The following is a 20,602-nucleotide window of genomic DNA, read 5'->3' as shown; positions in this document are numbered from 1 at the left end:
CAGCTGCACTGGATCAGCTCAGACCTTGTCAGTGCCACTTGCACACACTTCTTATTGAATACACAGGAGGGAACAACTTCAATACACTGCTGAGAACCCACTCTCCTCTGGTGATTTTAACAATCTTGTTCATATGGTGCTTTTGGCTATGGTGGAATAAGGCCAGCGGGGTTTTGGAACCGTAGCAGGTATCCGGGGTAACTACCAGTGGTTTACTTAGAATCCAATTAGTCTTCTAATAAATATCACTCATCTTTCTTTTTAGTACCTGCCATCACGTTATAACCAAATATGGCAAATGTGGGCCAAATACCACCTCTGCCCCCACTCAGGCAGAGGAGCAAGGGTTAAAGGGAGAATCCTTCCACCACAGTCACACAGCAGCTCATAACAGTTAGGGCAGCCCTGAGACTACAATAGCTCCTGCTGTTCTTGTGCCTGTGGTCTGTGGAGAGCAATGGAATCCCAGCGAATAGGGTGTATGGGAGAGCCCCCTGCAGAGAAGCACTTCACAGTGCATATAAGGGGATCCAAACTCTTTTGCAGGCTTCAGAATTCTTCTTCCGGATGCAGTGGAATGGCACCTATAATCTGCTGTATGCATGACCTTCCACAGCTGCTGAGGAATAGGCCAGGTTTGTCCCTATTACAATAAACCATTTCATTCTTTAGAGAAACAACCAGATTAATAAACCCGGTCCATCAAACAATAAATAATTTGTGTGCACAAACAGATTCAATTCGCAGCAGCCTGATGGTGCATGCTACCACCGCGGTGAGATGCCTACTATGAATGCAATGCATTCTCCAACTATAAGGAAGCAGAAAGATACAGCTGCTGAAGAGTGATGTGAAATTAAAGAGGGAATGAAATGTATGATCTTATTTAATCACACCTGGTGCTTCAATTTTTCAATAACAGCACCCTGCTAGACTGTGTCAAATCGGTTTTACAAAGTAAAAATTATGGATGGAAAATGAATTAACTACTTCACCACCATCACTAATATGCTATATGAGTCAGAGTTCGAGACAGAGACAACAGCTCAGAATTGTTTTCCTCAGAGGGTTTGTACTGGACATCAATACATGGTTAAGAGGCTAGCAGCGAATTACAATACTAACAGTACCAACTGCACAGCATCTGATCTTAGAAGTGACACACATTCAGCGGCACAAGTTGAGTGGGTGTGCAATCTATTTTTATACAAAAGAAATCTTCCTGGTCAGAATCCACTTCAGGGATCAAAATGTGGCCCTGGGATCAGCTTTGTTTTCTTGCTTCTTCAGGCGGGTGGCACATATGTGCAGAGAGACAGAAAGAGCAAGCAGGATAGCTGGAGACAGTGCAATATGTAGGACATCTCAGAAAAGCAATGAGAACTCTGATCCATAAGGATCAGTCATTTTGCACAGTGTAGATTTATGATAAGGAGAAAATTCATCCTAGAAATCATGTGCTTTTTTTATTGAGGTCATATTTTGCATTTAGGTGTTTGGGTTTATATTAAATGTCAAATATAATTTGATTCTGCAGGCATCACAATTTGTGATTATCCATGTCTCATTGGCTAGTCAGATACTGTATCTCAAAGAGTGTGCACCATGTACTAATAAATCACTTTTTGTAATAGACAGCAAGGTTCTTTATCTAATGTAAAAAATGGTCATTGTGGTCAAATGTTCCATTCTTCGGAGAAAGAAAAAAAAAAAAGACCTTCTACCTGATTCCACTTAGCAGCAGAAAATAAAAGGCCGAAGTACAATTAGCTTAACGTAACCACCTTTACATTAAATTCACAGAGAAGCAAATCAAACATGAAAAATAACTAAAGAGTGCCCATTGTGGTCACCTTGCTGAGTTGTGTACACTACTGCATGGTGATATTAATAAGAGACTCAAAGTCCTGCACAGATGCAGGATGTATTTTAGGAGTGGTTCATTTTAAGACATGAGACATTTCTTAATGCATGTGTTACACATTAAAAACAATTTACATTTATTCCAATGTTATTGATTCCAGAAGAGCAAGGCTCCTGGGCTTCAATCAATTAACTGAAAAAATTAAATGTTAAACACTATAGCAAAAACCCCAGAATAATTTTAAGAACATCAAAGCATCTTCATCATTAGTCATGAAACTCCTACTCCAAGACATGGAGCGACCACTGATTCCTTATAAATAAGGAAACACTACAGGAGAAAGCCCTGGCTTACAGATAGTAACACTACAGTCTTTGAGGCTGCTAAAAACACACAACAGTCTACATTATGTCTCATTTAAATAGATGGGGTGGCAGAAATAGCAGAAGAAAACATGAGTGGAGCCTTGCCACCAAAAAACAACAAAAAACAAACAAAACACCCACCAGGAAAATCCATGAAAATCAGCCTTACATGCTCAGAAGCACCATGAGATTACTTTGAAACAAATATTTTATTCACTTTGCAAAGCTTCTATTTCATGCTTTTGCAATTTTAAAATAGTCTTTAAAAAGTTTATTCCCACTAACCTTTTATCAACTGCAGCATGTACATAGCTCGCTACACTACTACTGCTATGAGTTCAACCTTACTTCTTGGCACTAAGTTGGACATTATTTCTGCTTTAGCCATATCTCCAGTCCAAAATGCTGATAAGGCCAAGTTCTGCTTTTGAAGCTTACCAGATCAGTTTTCAATGGTGACAGTATATTTGTGTATGTGTCTTTTCTTCAATTTAAGAACCCAAAACATCTCATCACTTTTATGCCAGGTACATTTGAACAGAATGGTTCTAGAAAGGAACCAAAGACAAGACAATTGGGCACAAGAGGTTTATTTTGTTTTTTGGCAAATCTTTCAAGTATCAGGAAGATGTGATATGACTATAGAAAAATCTCTTCACCGAGCATAAGACAATAGATATTTAAGATCCAGTCTGCTCTTTAGGAAATAGAAGAGAATGGGACCAGCTCCTCTTGGCCCTATCTACAGGGGGGATATTTCCTGCCGTTGCTAACATCAGTTCCATCAGTCTCAGCAAAGTTGGAAATCCTAGTGTAGACAGCCTGATGGCAGCTGACACTGCTTTAAGCACCATGCTACTTAACCCGGCTAAGGGGGTGGGGGTGTCTAGCAAACACTGTGCTTAAAATACTGACAGAAGGTATCCACTCCAGGGCTACCTATATGTCCCTAGTGTTGAGAGGGCTTCGGTATTTCCGGAGGGGCACTGTCTCCCAGCCATATGTTTGAGCAAAGATGCCTGGTGAACTCCTCCGGATATGCTCAAGGAGACTGACATCCTGTCAAGGGTCGGGGTTAAATCGTCTGGGTTTGACGACAATCGTTTGCAGTTCCTGTCTCTGCTGATTCATCTTTCCAATTTAGGATGCTGCAATGTGGAACTTCTATCAGCCTATGAAGACTGAATCTGGCTCATTTCAGAGCCAGCCAACAGTAGTCAATCATGTCAAGGAGATGCTTTCCAACAGCCTGATGAACTCCCTCTTAACACCTACGAAGAACTCGAGCCCAGGTTTCTCACATGGCACTACAGAACGCTACTGTTAAACCCTCAATCAGTAAAACAATACTCCTTCAGCTCCTGACTGGTAGGAGAGAAATAAAAAGGAGGTGGGGGGCTAGTTGCTAGCCTGACATAGGCACTGGGAACCCAAATCACAAACAGGAAGTTCAACAGATACCAATTAACTTATTTCTTGATTGAGCAGTAGTTGTTTTTGGTCGTTCCAGGTGATTGTGGGGTGGGGAAATGGTTCAATGGTCAGTGAATGAGGGACTCTCACAATTCACCCAAAAAGGTATTTGCAGTCCAAACAGACAGTAGAACAACATTGAAAAAAACCTCACCTGATGGTAAACATCACCTTTTTTGTAGGCCCGTTAGGCTTGTCTGTGGTCTACTGAGCTGCTTTTTCCTTTAACCTTATTCCAATATCCATCTTCAAATATTAGTCATTTTATCTACTCAGTGACACAAACTGAATTCTAGAACTTGGAGTCAGGTGTTATAATGGAGTCTGACTAGGAGCCTGCTGCCAGTTGGGAACTGCACCATTGACTACCTGTACCGTTGGGCACCAGTGGTGAGGGAATTAGTCCACTTCATCCACTACCATTAAGGAAGTCATGCATATTGCTTCAAAAACTGGTAAAAATTTAAAGGCACCAAATGGCGATTAAAGCTGAGGGTCCGATTACTGCAATCCACATATTATCCCTTTGGAAAGCTTGCTTTGTTCACGGCAAATCAGTTTCAGCAGACAATTTGAAGCTATCACGCCAGCACAGTTATATATAAGCTAATAAGCACTTACTATTGATGGCTTCTGCAGAAGCTGTTTAATTTTTAATCATATTTACTGTTTACAATTTTATCCAATTAGTGTTTGTGTAAGAGAGAGAGAAATGGAGAGATTGGGTTTACTATGGAGTACAATGACTGGATGATGCAGTCCTGGCAAAAATTGATCTGACCCCTTAACAATCCTGGGGAGACTGACATCATCAGATTGCTAGAGACTTTGAAATCTTCCTCTCTAATTAGGGAGGAGCTTGTCACCTTTTCACTTGGAATTCTCATTCAGTCTTCTTATTTTTAAAGAGAAAGCCATCTCCACCTACAGTGTTACGTGCCACCATTATGCTGTCAAAATGAGCCCCACCGCATCGCTGTCCCAGTACAATGCTTTTACCAATAGTTGAGAGATGTGCATTTATTAGTGTCATTATATTATCAACATATTCCTGTTGACATAAAAACTAGCAAATGAAATAAAGAGATGGATCATTTATTTTTAGGCATCAAGTCTTTTTCACAGGGCCTGCCAATACAGTTCTCAATTATAGAGAATGCAAACAACCCAGAAAAAGATAGACCTCATCGCACAGCAGGGTGGTGATGGGAGGAGAAAGAGCAATGGAAAGAAATACAAAAGATCTCAGGGTGCAAGAAATCCATTTATCAAAAACTAAGAAAGCACTACATTGGCACTATTAAACTACCCACCACTTGCTGTAATGTGCAGTGATAAAAAATTCCCTGCAAAAAAGAACCCCTCATAGGTAACATCCTGAGAGCTAGCACCTTAATTATTTTACCTTCACAAAGATTATATAATTCAGTGATGCTAAAAATGTAAGACTTTTTTTCCCTTCCAGAGCACATTATAACACAAAAGTTAAAGTTAAAAAAAAATAAATATGTGAGGTGAGACTTCCTAAAAATGGCCATTGCAGGAGATTTTTTTTTTTTTTTTTAAACAATGTCTGGATGGATTAGATTAATGTAACTCACACCAATGTAGAGGAACAGTTTAAGGGCCACAATCTCTTGCTCTTAAAGTACTAAGCCTCACCAGTTTACAGTCTCTTCCTTTTTCAGTAGCTGAGCCTGTCAAATCCTTGACGACCAAATAGTAACCAAGTAGTTGCAGGAGCATGTTTGTCACTTCTGAAAATGATCAGCTAACAGAATTTTCTACCGAGCATGCTCAGTCCTGCATTTTAAATGTCTGTACTTTGGTATTTAAAACAAGAGTATTCTGGATCAACCAGGCAGTAGAAAGTATAGCTGCAACTCTCATTTTGTGTGTTGCTCCTGGGGCCAGAAACTTGTAGCAAGGAAGGATGAGAGTATGTAATAAAAAGGAGACAGGAAGGTCTACAGTAGGCTCTGCTGTTCCTAAAGATAGAGATGGAACCAGCTCTAAGGGAAGGAGGAAGCCACCCGCCCACAGAAAAGGAAACCCCAAAATAAAATCTTTTGGCAGATGATAAAACCTCAGATAAAACTAACAGACTACAGGGGGGGAAATGGGACTTAAAGAACACTTTTTCTCTTTTAGTAATTATTTTGTGCTATTATTTTCACCCATTTCTTGATGAGCTTTCCTAGCTTCTACAATTCATTGAAGCTATACAACTTCTTTCAGAGAGACCTTTTTTTTTAAGTCTATACCAACCATTTGAAAGGAAAATCATTGTACTGAACTGCCTAACTATAAGTGAGTCCAGTAACCAACCAGCACTCAGAACAATAGCGTAGGCCTGATTCTGACTTCACTTACAGAGTAAAATCAGCAGTAACTCCACTGAAGTCAATGAAATTACAATCAATGTGAAATTGGTATCCTCACTACTCTCAGACTGAAGGGAGCAAACTCTCAGGACTGGGATCTTTATAGTTACAGTTAAAATAAAACAGTTGTATTTAAGAAACACCCACCTAAACACAGTAAATGTTATAACCATATCCAGAGATAATGTGCATAAAATGAGTACCTCTTTGTTTGAGACCAATAGAACATTTAGGACACAGCTAGGTGGGTGTGTCTGTCTGAGACCAAAAGAGCATCTAGTATACAAGTGGGTGTGATTGGTGGGTGAGGGTAAAAAAGAAAAGAAAAGAAAAAGACAATTTATAACACGGGTAGGCAACCTGTGGCACACAAGCTGATTTTCAGTGGCACTCACACAGCCCGGGTCCTGGCCACCGGTCCGGGGGGGCTCTGCATTTTAATTTAATTTTAAATGAAGCTTCTTAAACATTTTAAAAACCTTATTTATTTTACACACAACAATAGTTTAGCTATATATTATAGACTTATAGAAAGAGACCTGCTAAAAATGTTAACATGTATTACTGGCACCTGAAACCTTAAATTAGAGTGAATAAATGAAGACTAGGCACACCACTTCTGAAAGGTTGCCAGTCCCTGATTTATAACATAACTGCATTTTCCCTTTGATATAGTTTCCAGATGAGTGGTGTTTGGCATACTGGAAAACTTCAACACAGAAGCAGCTTGAGGAGGGGAATTCAACAGATGCAACTAGAACTTGTAGCAAAATATGTAATTTTTCTAGGGAATTGTTAAGCCAAATTTTGCACGTTCCCAAGTGTGTACATACACATAAGGAAGAAACAATATAGTAAGGGAAGTAAATATAAGGAATAGGGAAGGGGAAGACAACATATTTTGGGCTTGATTTGGCCACTAATCTCAGAGGACAAATAATTATGTACTCTTGTTATTTTCATATGCAAAATCAGAAGACAGTATGTTGAGACCCCGTGAAAATCAGGCTCTGTCTGTTTAAATCAACTGTTCTAAAGAATATAAACGTTCCTGGGTTTTATCCAAAGCCCACTGAAGTCACTGGGAATCTTTCCATTGACTTAATGGTGCATTATTCTTGATTTACCCCAGTATACGTGCGAACAAAATCAGGACTGAAATCTTCAAAGGTAGATTGACAGGAGTACACAGTTCCCTTAGGTGGCTGCATGTGTGAGTTGACAAGCTTCTTGAGTAGAGTAACTACTATTGCTGTTTTCCCCCAGTGCTTGGAATCGCCACAGAACGCAGCCATGAGTAGAATGGATCTGTGCTTGGCTCAGTTGGAGCCTTCCACAAAGCCTCTATCCAGAGGCAATGTAAAAGGAGCATTTCTAAGAAGCAGAAGGGGACTCTAGCTATGGTGCTCTGAATTTTCTGAATCAGCACTGGCGCAAGAACCCCATCTCCATTATGTCAGCTCCAAACATAGGTGCTGGAACTAGAGCTGAAGGGGTGCTGCCGCACTCCCTGGTTTGAAGTGGTTTCCATTATCTACAGGGTTTACACAGTTTGGTTCAATGGTTCTCAGCACCCCCACTGACACCCGTGGCTCCAAACCCTTGGTAATTTGTCCCTCATTTGGATTCTACTCACTCAACCTCTCACAGAGAGGAAGAAAAAATACTGGAGAATGAAATGAATGTAAGAGGTTGCAATTCTGTGTATATATTTTACACTGAAAACACCATGTGGTCAGTGAAAGTCAGGTCATTAGAGTTATATTTAACAAAGGTGCAATAAAACAGATGGCAGAAAAGGGAGCGTGTTGCTAAGATAGATTATCTAAAGAGATGTGAAGAAGTAATTGAGGCTAGAGAAAGACACATTTAGGCAAGTCCTAGTGCCAACTGGTGTGTCAGTGGAGTTTTTAAGGCAGGACTACTACATCCCTTTTCTGCCTTATCTTTTTCCTCTGGAAAATAAATGTGGTTAGTTTAAAGTATTCTTTAAAATTACACCCAGAAATAACAATGTGACAGTGTGGGAGTTAGGCGCTGAGGCCCTTTTAAAATCCCATTAGGCACCTATCTGCATCTTTAGGTGCCTAAATACCTTTAAAAATCTGGCTCATGGTCTCAGTTCCTGTGGACTGCTTCTCGTTGAACCTATGATTCTTTAAATACAGCTGAACTGTCTCGCGCCTTATGGCAGCCACTGGCAAGGAGTGGTTGATTACAGCTTAAAAGTTCCACACTGCCTGGATCAAGTGGGAGAAATGAGCCCACTGCCATTTCCCCATCAGGTAAGAGTAGCCTTGTCAGCCCCTGAATTCACACACTATTGGGAAACCTTCCAAACAAAACTGAATTTCAAGAAATCAATCTCTGGCCCCAATGTTAGTGGCAGCCCTCAGTTATTCATGAGGTAAAAAGGGGGTTTGCTTTCCCTTTCAGGAAGAGGTTGGAAAGACAGAATGTTGAAACATTTAGAGACAAGAGGAGTAAAAGATAAAAGTTCCATTCACCCTCCATTTGTACCACACGCAGGCATATGTTAGAAAAGTTTTTCAAGCCTAGGGAGAGAAAGACAATACAATTCAGTGATTTCTGAAGGATGTTAGAGGGGAGAGAAAGAGGTCTCCCATCAGGAGACCTCATTCAGTACTCCCTAAACAAAAAAGTAAATAATAGCAAGGACCTTCGTTTTTTGTTATGCAAACTCCCTCCCAGGGAAGGTGTCTAGAGTTCTTCTTCCCAAGAGTCCAGCGGACTAAAAAGGAAGAAGGAAGCTCTACAGTATTAATGAAAACTCATCCTGTCACAACAGAATGAGCACAAAACTATGTGTCAATGTACTCTCATTGATATAAAGCTGGGTAACAAATCTCAGTAATGAATGCAAAGGATATTGGAAAGAATCTGGTTTCAAGGCTAATGTATTGGAGTTGCTTCCAATCTACCTCAGGTTGTCAGCAGCTGTAAGCTGATATGATCTGATGGCTCTTTGGTGGCCTAGATGAAATGATTAGGAAGGACTCCATCCAGATCCCAGTGGACCAGTCTCCACAACCTTAACACATAACCATTTGCATTTTTATTGGTAAAGAAGGACTGAGAATTGAATGAGTATCTAATATTTCTAGAGGTGATCACTCCAAAAGAGGACTGGGAAAAGGAAGGTGGCACAGCCACAACTCACATTACATCCTTTCTGTGAACAAATGACTTCTGATAGCCCAAGAGACTAAACAGGTACTTTTCACCAACACTAAATTCCCTTTTACAAAGTACTTGTGTAATTTGAAATACAAAAGTTGGTACCTGCACATATCTAAATGTTATATAACATGAAGCCATAGCTGAACACCAAACAAAAATATAATTATAAAAAATGAACATGATGATGGACACGTTTACATGTGTGATTCACAGCTCTGTTATAGCGGTCTATTATCATTCATTGGCATTAGCGTTTAGATCCCAGTGTAACAGGTGCTTTATAAATAGCATACTTTAGTTAGACAGAACAACTTGGACATTATTCTGTAATTATGTCTAACTGTTTAGAGGTCTCTGTATAATCCTAAACTGTCTAACCTGAAAGTCTACAATCATCCCTTACCCTGGAGGTAATTTCAATATATTAATTTATAGTGGAACAATTTAAATTAAAATCAATTCAAATGGTGACACGAAAAATTCCATGTTATTGTTCTTAAGGGGGATCTAATCTAGTTAAAATGATTAATTTTACTTGGACATATCATAAAAAACACCAGGCTGACCTATGATTATGTCAAATTAAGGGATTACAAAACCCCCAACTCCTTTTTGTGTAAAATGCCCTAGATCTGCATACTGCTAAGCAATAAAAAATCATTTCATAACACTGCTGACTTTCAGCATATAAGTGAGCAAATGAAGGCTGCTCTATCATATGATGCATAAAAGCTAAACGCCATTAGGAATAAACTTTTATTTGAATACAGCAACATTAAATTTTAAAACTACATTATGGAAAGACTTCTACAGAATGTGAAGGAAAAAAGGAAAGAAGCTTTTAAATAAAAATGGTTCTTTTTTAGAGAATTTTGTACAGTAGCTTTACAAAGGCCAATTCCCTCACCCCTGCCGAAACAAAACAAAAACCAAGGGATTTCTGTATCTTTAAGCAATTGTAAACCTTTATTGCACAGGCTTTACAATAGGAACAAAACATCTTTATATCTGATAGCAGCATTTACAGATGATTTGAAGAAATGATATTCAAAAAGATTTTTAAAGTATGTTAAGTAAATTAAGTGAACGTTGTATTTGTTAAAGATGCCAGACTAGCAATGATGGAAATTGAATTCTTCTGCTGACAGTACATACTCTACACAGGAAGTGACAGTACAAGCCTCTCAAAGTCAACCTGCAAGCTTTGCCACAGTTCTAATCTGGAGGGACCACCTCTAGGGCAGGGAGGGTAATTCATTCTCCCTGCCACCAAGGCCAAAACTTTGTGTCTACATTTAGGCACCAAACTCCATAATGAGGTACCTGGGTAAGTGACATGATTTTCAGAAGTGCTGAGTGCTCCCAGCTCTTACTGAAGTCACTAAGAGTTGGGATTGCTCGGCATCTCTGAAAAATCAAGCCATACGTGCCTGGCTTTAAGCACACAAATCTGAAAGCATTTTGTGCTCCCCTGAGGCTGCCAGCAAGGCTGCCAGCAAGGGTGCCAGTTAGTGTTTAGGTGTGTTTTTATTTTTTTTAAATGATGTGAACACTTGTTTATCTTAAACTAGAGTGAGGCTTCCAACTCACTCCACACAGGCTATTAATGGTTATGACTGTTGGTCACTATTGCTATGATAAGGATTTGAACCAGAATCCCAGAAGTTTCAGATAGAAATAGAAAAGCTCTCTAGATATTTCCTAAGGATGAGGAGAATTTCATGACAGGGAATTATGGATTTTATTAGCTTTCCCCCCACCCCTTTTTTAAATTTAGCAGAGCAGCCCAACCCAAATTGGCTACATCTTTGATTTAAAAAAATCCAATCAGAGCACAACATATGTCTCTAGCCTTATCCCACAATATGGGCATGATTCATTTAAACTCCCTGTGAAAAAATGTTGTAACCTGTTACCAAAAGCCCCATGAGCCATGCAGTTCTTTTTACTCAGGTAACTAATATGTTAGTGCCCTGGCACCGATCACCAGGACAGACAAGAAGGGGAAAAGGGCAGGACAATTGTATCAGGGGCCCTGAGCTCAGGGCTCCCCAAACGGCTGTAACATCTGTGTGAATAAAATGAAATGGGAGGGAGTGGGGCTCTATTGTATATGATGGACTGGGGCCCCACATTTCTGTCGATGGGCCTGGTGATCACAATTAGCTATAGTTAAGACTGTCGTACACTCCACTTTCTGATCAATCATAAAGGAAGGGTGGTATGAAGCTGTCTCATGCTTGGTCTCAGCATAAAAGTGAATCTTTTTGGAAAGTTTGAGAAAGTAATTTCTTCCTCTTCAAAGTTACACATGGATGAAAAAAGAAATATATATTTTTCTGCCATAAAAAGTTTAAACTTCCTCAAAGTGCCACAGCTAAATACAAAATCTTTAAACAAGATGTATTTAGCTGTGACATTCTGAGCAAGTTTCCCAGACCTGAAGAAGAGCTCTGTGTAAGCTCGAAAACTTGTCTCTCTCACTAACAGAAATTGGTCCAATAAAAAATATCTCACTCACCTTGTGTCTCTAATCTCCTGGGACCAACATGGCTGCAACAACACTGCATATAAAAAGTTTAAGACCGTTTTGGGCAGATACAACTCTGGAGGGTCAAACTTTCCAGATGGCTAGTCCACAGATAGGAATTTGGAAAACAAAATAAAAAGATGATGAAAATCAGTTTTGTATATGCACGCTACTAAGTTTCCACTACATTTAGCACTTCCACCACTGATGGAATCCTATAATAAATGTGAATACAGAATATGAATAATGTTAATTGTACAGGTATGGTTTTTCAGCACTCTTTCACCACTGCAGAATTCCACAATTGCATACGTCTGACTCTACATATATTTTAAATATTAGAAGACTGGATGGCATAACTATGGGAAACACAACAAATTAATTCAACAATTTACCAGAGATTGGACAAATCTGTTGCATTGCAAAGTACATGCTTCTCCCAGCTTAAGTTAGAAATCTGAAAAGTGGATGCTCTAAGTCATCCATAATTGAATGGTTCAGTTGGAAAACTTTAATTTTTATCCTCACTGGTGCACGTTGTATATATAATATGCACATGTGTGTGCACACGTAGGCAGTGGAGTGATCTGGGAAAACAGTGATTCTCTGTGAAATCAGGTCATAAATGGCCTGAAGTTTCAGAAGCTTTGGAAGAATGATCAATGCTTCCGGCTCCCTGCCCTAGCTCATCTAAGAGTGCCTCATATGGTCTCAACCAGGGAGTGGAGAGGGTATAATGTAGACTGCAGTTTTGTACTCTGATGTATAATTATAAAGTGACATCACAGACAAAGAAGATGGCTGTACAGAATGAATTGTTAGGCTCCTGCTGTGGTGCAGGAAAAGGACAATGGATAGGGATACGTAGTGGAAGGGTCATATAGGGATACAGAAATGTGGTGAAAAACATCTATATGAAGAAGACGGTAAAAGCCCTGGTACTAATATACAGGCAGGCTTAGGGCTCGTCTACACAGCATGTTAGTCCATGCCAGAGGGGTGAAAATTTCCAGTGAGTGTTAGTGTGTCACATGCTAACTGGGCCCATTTGGCCCCTGCTGGCATACACTAAAAATTCCCTAGTGCGTGTTAATGCAGTCCTGCTTCAAACCAGCCTGATGGTAACACGCACTACAAAACTTTTAGTGCGTGCCATCTGGGTCCGCATGGACCAACTGGTGCCCAACAAACTAGTGCAACATACTAGTGCGCAATAGACTTTACACCCCCTGTGGTATGGACTATTGCACCATGTAGACAAGCCTAATATCCTGAGTCAGCACCTAAAAATAAAAACCACTATGGAATACACTTCTGATCCTGTGGCACGGGCCGTAGCCATTCCATTCCTCAGGATCCATTCTATGAGGTCTCTCAGAGATTGCTGACAACAAAGAGGCTTAGGGAAAAGGAAATCTCTAGGGAATTAGGTTTGTGTCAGCTTCTCTGAAACATCAAGGTTTTTTTTGTTTTGGAGAGATGCCATGCATGCAGCATACGCAGGAAACATTTGCATAGTTATTTTGCTATAAGGAATAGAAACAAGGCCCTTCCTGATTGTGGTAGAAACTGTTTGTTTCGGGTGGTGGAAAAGAATAAAGGTCAGGACAGGATAATGATAACAAAAGAGGGAGACACACAGTCACTGAGTAAAAAGGATCGTCACGCAATTCAAATAATGCAATGCCAGGGACAACGAAACACAGACATGAAAACAAGATTCCACAAGTGTTATGTGCTTCCTTTTTACGGGCCACAATCCAGAAAGGCTAGTAAATCCCCTACCCAAAGTTGTGACAATAGCAACATCTGCTGTACCCTTAGAGGAAGAAAAACAAGTATCTCAGGTGAAAGGAATCTAGGATTCCCCAGGTGCCAAAATCTGGTGCCCAGACTCCTGCTGGGGAAGAAAATAATAGACTGGCCTTTTGGAGAAATAATATGAGAGACCTTTCAAGTGTAACACTAGGACTAGCTTCAGTGACTTGCCTTCTGGTCATGGATGACAGTGTAATGCTCCCATCTCTGGCAGTACAAGTTGATCAGAGCAGTCAAGGAACTAATTGTCCTACACCTACATTGTCTACATGGCAGAGAGAAAAAGAAAGATAGATTTGAATGAACTGCCACATATACAGTCTCCCCCTTTTCATACAAGATGTTCTTCCTCATCTATCTCCCCTTATTCTCAGACTCCTTTTGTAGGATTTTCTCCCCTGCAAGTTCCTTTCCAAGTAAGAAGAGAACATAAGCACTGTGGATGCAATGGTGTGGGCTAAATCAATTGACTTTCTCCGTTGTCCTCTAACCTTTTGATGGTAAGACATGGCCTGCTTTTGTTACACTTTGAATCTTCCATGATAGTGATACCCTAGGGTGAGCAGCTCCAAGCATGCTATGCACGCCAAGGCATCACAAGTAGGGAAGCCTTCATGTGCGTAATTCAGAAAGGGACAACAGTGAGTCTAGTAGCAATGCCTCCTGCTTCTGGGAAAAGGGGATAAAGACTGTGGAACTTCCCACAGTAGAGTGATGCAAGTAAATTGGGGAGTAAGAGGGAGAAGAGGTTCTAAATTCATGCAAGTGCCTAAACTACGCTGGAGGTTCATAGGAAGAGGAGGAGAAAGGAAAGGAAGCTGAGTGGGGTTTCATCAAAGAGGATACTGGTAATTGTGAATCAGTGTTCAGAGTCTCCACATCCTAGGACGCTTTCCCCACCAAAAGGAAGGTGGTAGGCGAAAGTAGTAAAGGAGCTCCTCAAATATTCTGGCATCCAAACGAAAATAAACAGCTGAACCTTTTGAGGTTTCATCGTTGCTCCCTTTACCCTGCTATCCAAAAGCTCACAATTGCAAAGCTCTTAAAACAGGGATTTTTGTCTAACACAGAAGGAAAAATTCTGGTTATAGGGTTTCTCAAAAGCCATTTTGGGACCATAAACCCATCTGTGACGGGTTCAGTCACAGAGACCCCCTTAGGAACTGCCACCTGATGTGCTGGGACTACCTCTGAGCCCGTTTTCCTTAGCAGCTTGGGACTTCAGTATCTTGCCTTGTTGAGCCAGACACACTAGCCTGCTACAAACACAGGCCCAGGTTTGAACCATGTCCCCCAAAAGCTGCAGGCTTAAATGAAAACAGCTTAAGAAGTGCTCCTGTCTCCAACACCCAGATACCCAGGTCCCAATGGGGTCCAAACCCCAAAGAAATCAGTTTTAGTCTGCATAAAGCTTATATAGGATAAACTCATAAATTGTCCACCCTCTATAACACTGATAGAGAGATATGCTCAGCTGTTTGCTCCCCCAGGTATTAATTACTTGCTCTGGGTTAATTAATAAGTAAAAAGTGATTTTATTAAATATAAAAAGTAGGATTTAAGTGGTTCCAAGTAATAACAAACAGAACAAAGTAAGTTACCAAGCAAAATAAAACAAAAACACGCAAGTCTAAGCCTAATACAGTAGGAAACTAAATGCAGGTAAATCTCACCCTCAGAGATGTTCCAATAAACTTCTTTGACAGATTAGACTCCTTCCTAGTCTGGGTCCAGCAATCATTCACACCCCCGTAGTTACTGTCCTTTGTTCCAGTTTCTTTCAGGCATCTCTTTAGGGTGGAGAGGCTATCTTTTGAGCCAGCTGAAGACAAAATGCGGGGTTTCCAGGGCCTTATATAGTCTCTCTCTTGTGCAACATCACACCCACAAGATGGGGTCTCTAGCCACCTGGGCAAGTCACATGTCTATGAATGATTCAGCTTTTTGCAGGCCGATGCCATTGTTTACATGTTAGTTTGAACGTTCCCAGGAAAGCTCAGCTGTGGATTGGTGTCTCCGATAGTCCATGGTTAGTTAAGTACTCCCAATTACTTGAATAACCCCTTCACACTATGTTGACCAAATCTGCCTTCTGTGCTTCCTACAGCAAACACTTTAAATACAAGCATAGAGCCAACGCTCATAACTTCAGATATAAAAATGATACATGCATACAAATAGGATGAATATATTCAGTAGATCAAAACCTTTGCAAAGATATGTTACACGGCATATCTAGCATAAAACATATTCCAGTTATATCATATTTACACTCATAAGCATATTTCTATAAAGCATTATGCAACGTCATACCATCATCGGGCAGCAGTTTTCCTACATCCCCCAAAAAGATAAGATGGACCTTTAGGATCACTTAAATTAATCTAAAGCAGACGCATTACTAGGATTCCTCAGTAGATTTGGAACTGGACTACTCCTTAGCAAGGGCGGGGGATAATGTTTATTTGTGAGTTATTTACCCTGGTTAACAATGTGCACATACCCTCTTTAGAAGTTGAGCACCAGCACAGGATGAAGGTATAATGATGGTACACTGATGGTATAATGCCAACAAGCATCAACAGTAGCAATCCATTATAATGAGGCATATGGCCTTAATCTAATGTATTTTGTTACCAGGGGAAATCTTCCTGAAGAATTAGCATCAATTTCTGTGATCGGCTGGTTAACTTCAAGTAGCACTTAGCCCAGTTTGAAACTCTCAGAGCAACTTATAAATGGGCACAATGTCACCTTAAAAATATGCAGAGTGCAGGTATGACACACAACCTAAATCCAAGCACCATTAGCAGATCCCTGTCTAAAAACATTTTGTTCAAAATCACAGCATTCCACGTATGTCTGATATGCCAATGCTAATGGGACATCTTCTCTCTATGCTAGCTATGAGCTGGACTGGCATTGAAAATCCAAAATTAGCTTCACACCATCACTGTGTAGTTATGTAAAACATGGGTTTTTGGCTCTTATGAATCAGGATTAGGGAAGAAACAATATAATAATGATGATTCCAGTCCTGAGCACTCTCCCCATGAGACATCTGCAGATATTTTGCCAAATTAGTTCCATGACCTCGCTGGGTTTCTTGCAGAAAAGCTCAGTCAGATGAGGAAGCCCTTCTACCCCAGTGGAGGTCGGGATAACATTTCTGCTGATAATAGGCCCAATCAGGCAGCCCATACTCACAAGAACAGTCCCACTGAAATTCAAGATACAGCCTTCAATTACACAATCACATAATACTACTGCTGTCAGATCCCCAGCACAGCCCGAACAGCGTGCATTGAATGACGGAATGTGAAATGGGTTTGTAAGTAAGTTACTACAACAGAAGTATGGAGGAAGGCCGTACACAGTGCAATTGCTATCTGTCAAGCAACATTTACATATGAACTTTCTGTATGGAAGGCAGATGAAACAAACACTTCTTAAAATAAATTACACTGTATATAAATATTATGTCATGCATCTTTTTAATCTTCGCTGTTCTTTGACTGGATCCTAACCTCAATCAGGATCTGATCGAAAGTCCACTAAAGTCAATGGGAGTGTTTCACTGATTTCACTGAACCATTTTGAATTAGGATCAGACTACTTAAAGGCCAGCCTACGCATTGAATGACTCAGACAGGGGTTTGTTAACTATATGCCCTGCTTCCTTCCTTTAAGTAGCATCGAAATTGTGGCATGACGGTAACCTTTTCCTCTCACACCAATTACCTGGAATAACTTCAAACTTTAGAGGCCACCACAGGATAACCATGGTCACCTTCTGACCTGAGGTGGAATCCCTAAAAGGCAGGTGTCCAAGCGTAGATGCAGTATTCATCAGGATGAAGATGTGCCCTGAATTCCTTAACAGCTTACAAACAAGAATCTCTGGTAGACAGAGTACTAAGAGGACATTACTTTAATAAGGGGTTGTGGTTATGAAGGTATGTACTGCTGTTGCTAAGCTATGCAGGATAAATTTAGACACAGCCTGAGAAAACTGGGCAGCTGGGGAAGGGAGAGCGAACCAATTTCGCTGAATATCCAACAGACACATGGCGCTCTTCTAGGTTGAGAATAAGGGGGCATCCAGCGGGATACATTGTCTACATAAGCCCCCAAGGCAGAGACCAGATTACACAGATGTCTGCTCAAGACAAGAGACTTGCATCTATCTATCAGCAGCAGATTCATGATACTCTGTCCTGTGTTTATATGTGATTTTACCAAAGGCCACATATGTATCCTCAACACATGGGCAAAAGGCTAAAATCCTGGAGGATGCCACATGAAATGTCATCATTACTGATTGACCCTGGATGACTGATACCACCAGTTGACTTGTCAAGCTCCCAGTGGAGCCACTGAAGAGCAGTCACCGACAAGTCTGCAACACCCATTAGTCACTATGGGTATGGCTAAACTTTAAGCTGGGAGTGCGATTCCCAGCTTGAGGAGACATACCTGCACAAACTCTCATCCAGCTAGCATGCTGAAAACAAGAGTAGCCACGGCAGTGCGAGCAACAGGATTGGCTAGTTGGCTCAGTATGTGCCTGGGGTCTTGGACGGGCATGTACTTGGGGAAGCTAGCCTGCCCCTGCCCCTCATACTGCCACGGCTACACTCTTTCAGTGCACTAGCTGGATGAGAGCTACCACAAGTATGTCTCCTCAAGCTGGGAATTACAGCCCCGGCTTGAAGTGTAGATATACTCTAAAGCAATGCCCCGTGGCCAATCAAGAGTTACTGAGAGGTCAGCAGGACTATAATAGCTAACTGACTCAAAATTTAAAGCCAATGGATCATTAATGGTCCTTACAAGCATAGTCTCACCTTCCATCAATGGGCCTAAACACATGGGGGAAACTTCCAGTGTGTCTGGTACTGAGCTACAACTGGAACTTAAAATCCACCAATCTCTCAAATCACATTCCCTTTAATGGGACAGGTTGAGACAGGGTGGAAATTAGCAAGCAATGGTTGGAAAAGATGACTTTTTGAGGAAGAGGTGGACCTCTAAGCATTGGAGGATCTTGGGCACCATCTCCTTACTAAGGCATTTTGAAGACCAGTTATTGTTCATATCACAGCTACACACACTAGCTTTAAGCAGCCCGGACAGGATAAGGTGCAGGGCTGGCTCTAGGTTTTTTGCTGCCCCAAGCGCCCCCACCCCAGTCCTGGGCTCCCCCCACACCTCCCTGCTGCCCCAGCCCTGGGCTCTCCCCCCCACCCGCACCCCCTGCCACTCCAGCGCTGGGCTCTCCCCCTGACCTCACTCCACCCATTCCCCCCTCGCCTCCAGCCGGTCTGGCGCTGGCAGGGTCGGGGTAAGCAGCGGGGCTCCCGAGCCGCGCCTCAGCTCAGGGTCCCTCCAGCCAGGGCTTCCGCCTCCAGGACCGGCTGGGACCCAGGAGGGCAGAGCTGGGGGACCGCCCCGGCAGGGGGCTGAGGAGCCGGGGCAGGGCAGCCCCAGAGGAAACAGAGTCCCGGAGAGCGGGACACGGGCCCCGCACGACAATGCCCCGGGCACCAGTCCCCACTGTGGCCCCGCTGCTGCTGCTGGCCACCCTGCCGCAGTCCCTGGGTGGCTTGGGCCGCTTCGCCCAGCACCGGCTGCGTCGCTAGGGAGCGGCCGCCCTGCGGCACCTGCAGGCAGCTCCGTGCGCCCGAGTGTCCCGCGCTCGGAGCCCGCCAGGCCATAGGTGCGGGCTCTGCTCCCCGACACGACCCGCAGCGGCCCCAGGGCGCCCCCCGTGCAGGACACACTGCTGCTGCCAGGGCCGGCTCTAGCCTTTTGCCGCCCAAAGCAAAAAAAAAAAAAAAGAGGCTGGCTGGAATGCCGCCCCTGAAAACGTGCTGCCCCAAGCACCTGTTTGGTTTGCTGGTGCCTGGAGCTGGCCCTGGTTAAGGTGATATTTGCAAGTGGTAGAGTAACAGGATAGTCTGTTCCTTAAGGGCAGTATTGCCTACTGCCCAGTCCTCCCTGTCACACAGCATGGTCCTTTAAGAGGTGAGGAAATATGGAGACAGAGGAAAGGGGCCCTGGAAAGAAGCAACCAGGACCGGCTCCAGGCACCAGCTGAGCAAGTTGGTGCTCGGGGCGGCAGATTGTTCTAGGCGGCATTCTGCCCAATCCTAGGGCGGCACGGCCGCTTTTTTTTTTTTTTTTTTGTTCCGCTCCGGCCGTCCTGTAGGGGGCGGCGGCGCGGAGAACGAGAGCGCCCTGCAGGGCAGTCCTCTTCCTTCCCTCCCCGCCGACTGGAGCGGAGCCCTCGCGGCAGGTGGCGCGGCGGGAGGGGCCGTGTGGCAGTGCCCCTGCTGTAGCCCTGGCCACCCCCTTCTCTCTCTCTCCCGCCTGCTCCCTCCCTCTCCCTCCCCCCCCAGCCGGTCCCCCTGCACCTGCGCTCCGGCCACGCCGCAGGTTTTTTTCTTTTGCTTTGCCGTTCTGACCACCCCGTTTTTTTTTGCTTGGAGTGGCCAAAAAGCCAGAGCCGGCCCTGGAAGCAACATTTAGAAGAAATCCTTTTGCTATGTCTTTAAGGGTCTGGGACCTGGAGCCTTACAGAGAAGATGGGGCAAGGCTCTGTTCTCGCCCAGCCAATAAAGAATGAACTGGAAGAAGGGGCCAACATAAATTCTGCTTCTTCCTTCATAGCAGGGCAGATGCCTGTCAAAAGGCTCCTGCAGGCCCCTGAATTAACAAGAAGAGGACAGCCCAGGGGAAGTTCTGCCTGCTGAACTCTCTCAGGCTGAGAGTGGAAGGACTGATCGGTAAATGGGCCAGAAGGAGGAGAAGCTGCCTGAGGCTCTACAGCTGGCCTAAAGCACGACACCAGCTCCAAGGGGAAGAGCTCGGAGGCTCCTGACTTAAGAGGAGGAATTGCCCAAAGTACAGACCAGCTCTAGGTGTAGGGCTGGGACCTCTGGAACAGGAGAGGAAACTAACCAGG

General features: G+C 42.7%; 1 protein-coding gene across 5 annotated transcripts in view; it reads right to left on the bottom strand.

Annotated features, from left to right (window-relative positions):
* Positions 1-20,602, bottom strand: part of SAMD12 (sterile alpha motif domain containing 12) — a 219,729-nt gene that overhangs the window by 77,820 nt on the left and 121,307 nt on the right. Inside the window, exon 5 of one of the 5 annotated variants that reach the window (XM_054017289.1) lies at positions 15,179-16,855. The exons of 3 other annotated variants lie outside the window; for them this stretch is intronic. In XM_054017289.1, coding sequence (XP_053873264.1) covers positions 16,839-16,855 — 17 coding nt within the window. In that variant the 3' untranslated portion in view covers positions 15,179-16,838. Of the gene's footprint in view, positions 1-15,178; positions 16,856-20,602 lie in introns of those variants that run through there. One more of the 5 variants, XM_054017287.1, reaches the window with a different exon arrangement.

Source organism: Malaclemys terrapin, chromosome 2 (assembly GCF_027887155.1).
Source record: "Malaclemys terrapin pileata isolate rMalTer1 chromosome 2, rMalTer1.hap1, whole genome shotgun sequence".
In the NCBI taxonomy this organism is placed as follows: domain Eukaryota; kingdom Metazoa; phylum Chordata; order Testudines; family Emydidae; genus Malaclemys; species Malaclemys terrapin.
Note: the sequence above shows the minus strand (reverse complement) of the source record. Positions and strands in the feature narration are given on the sequence as shown.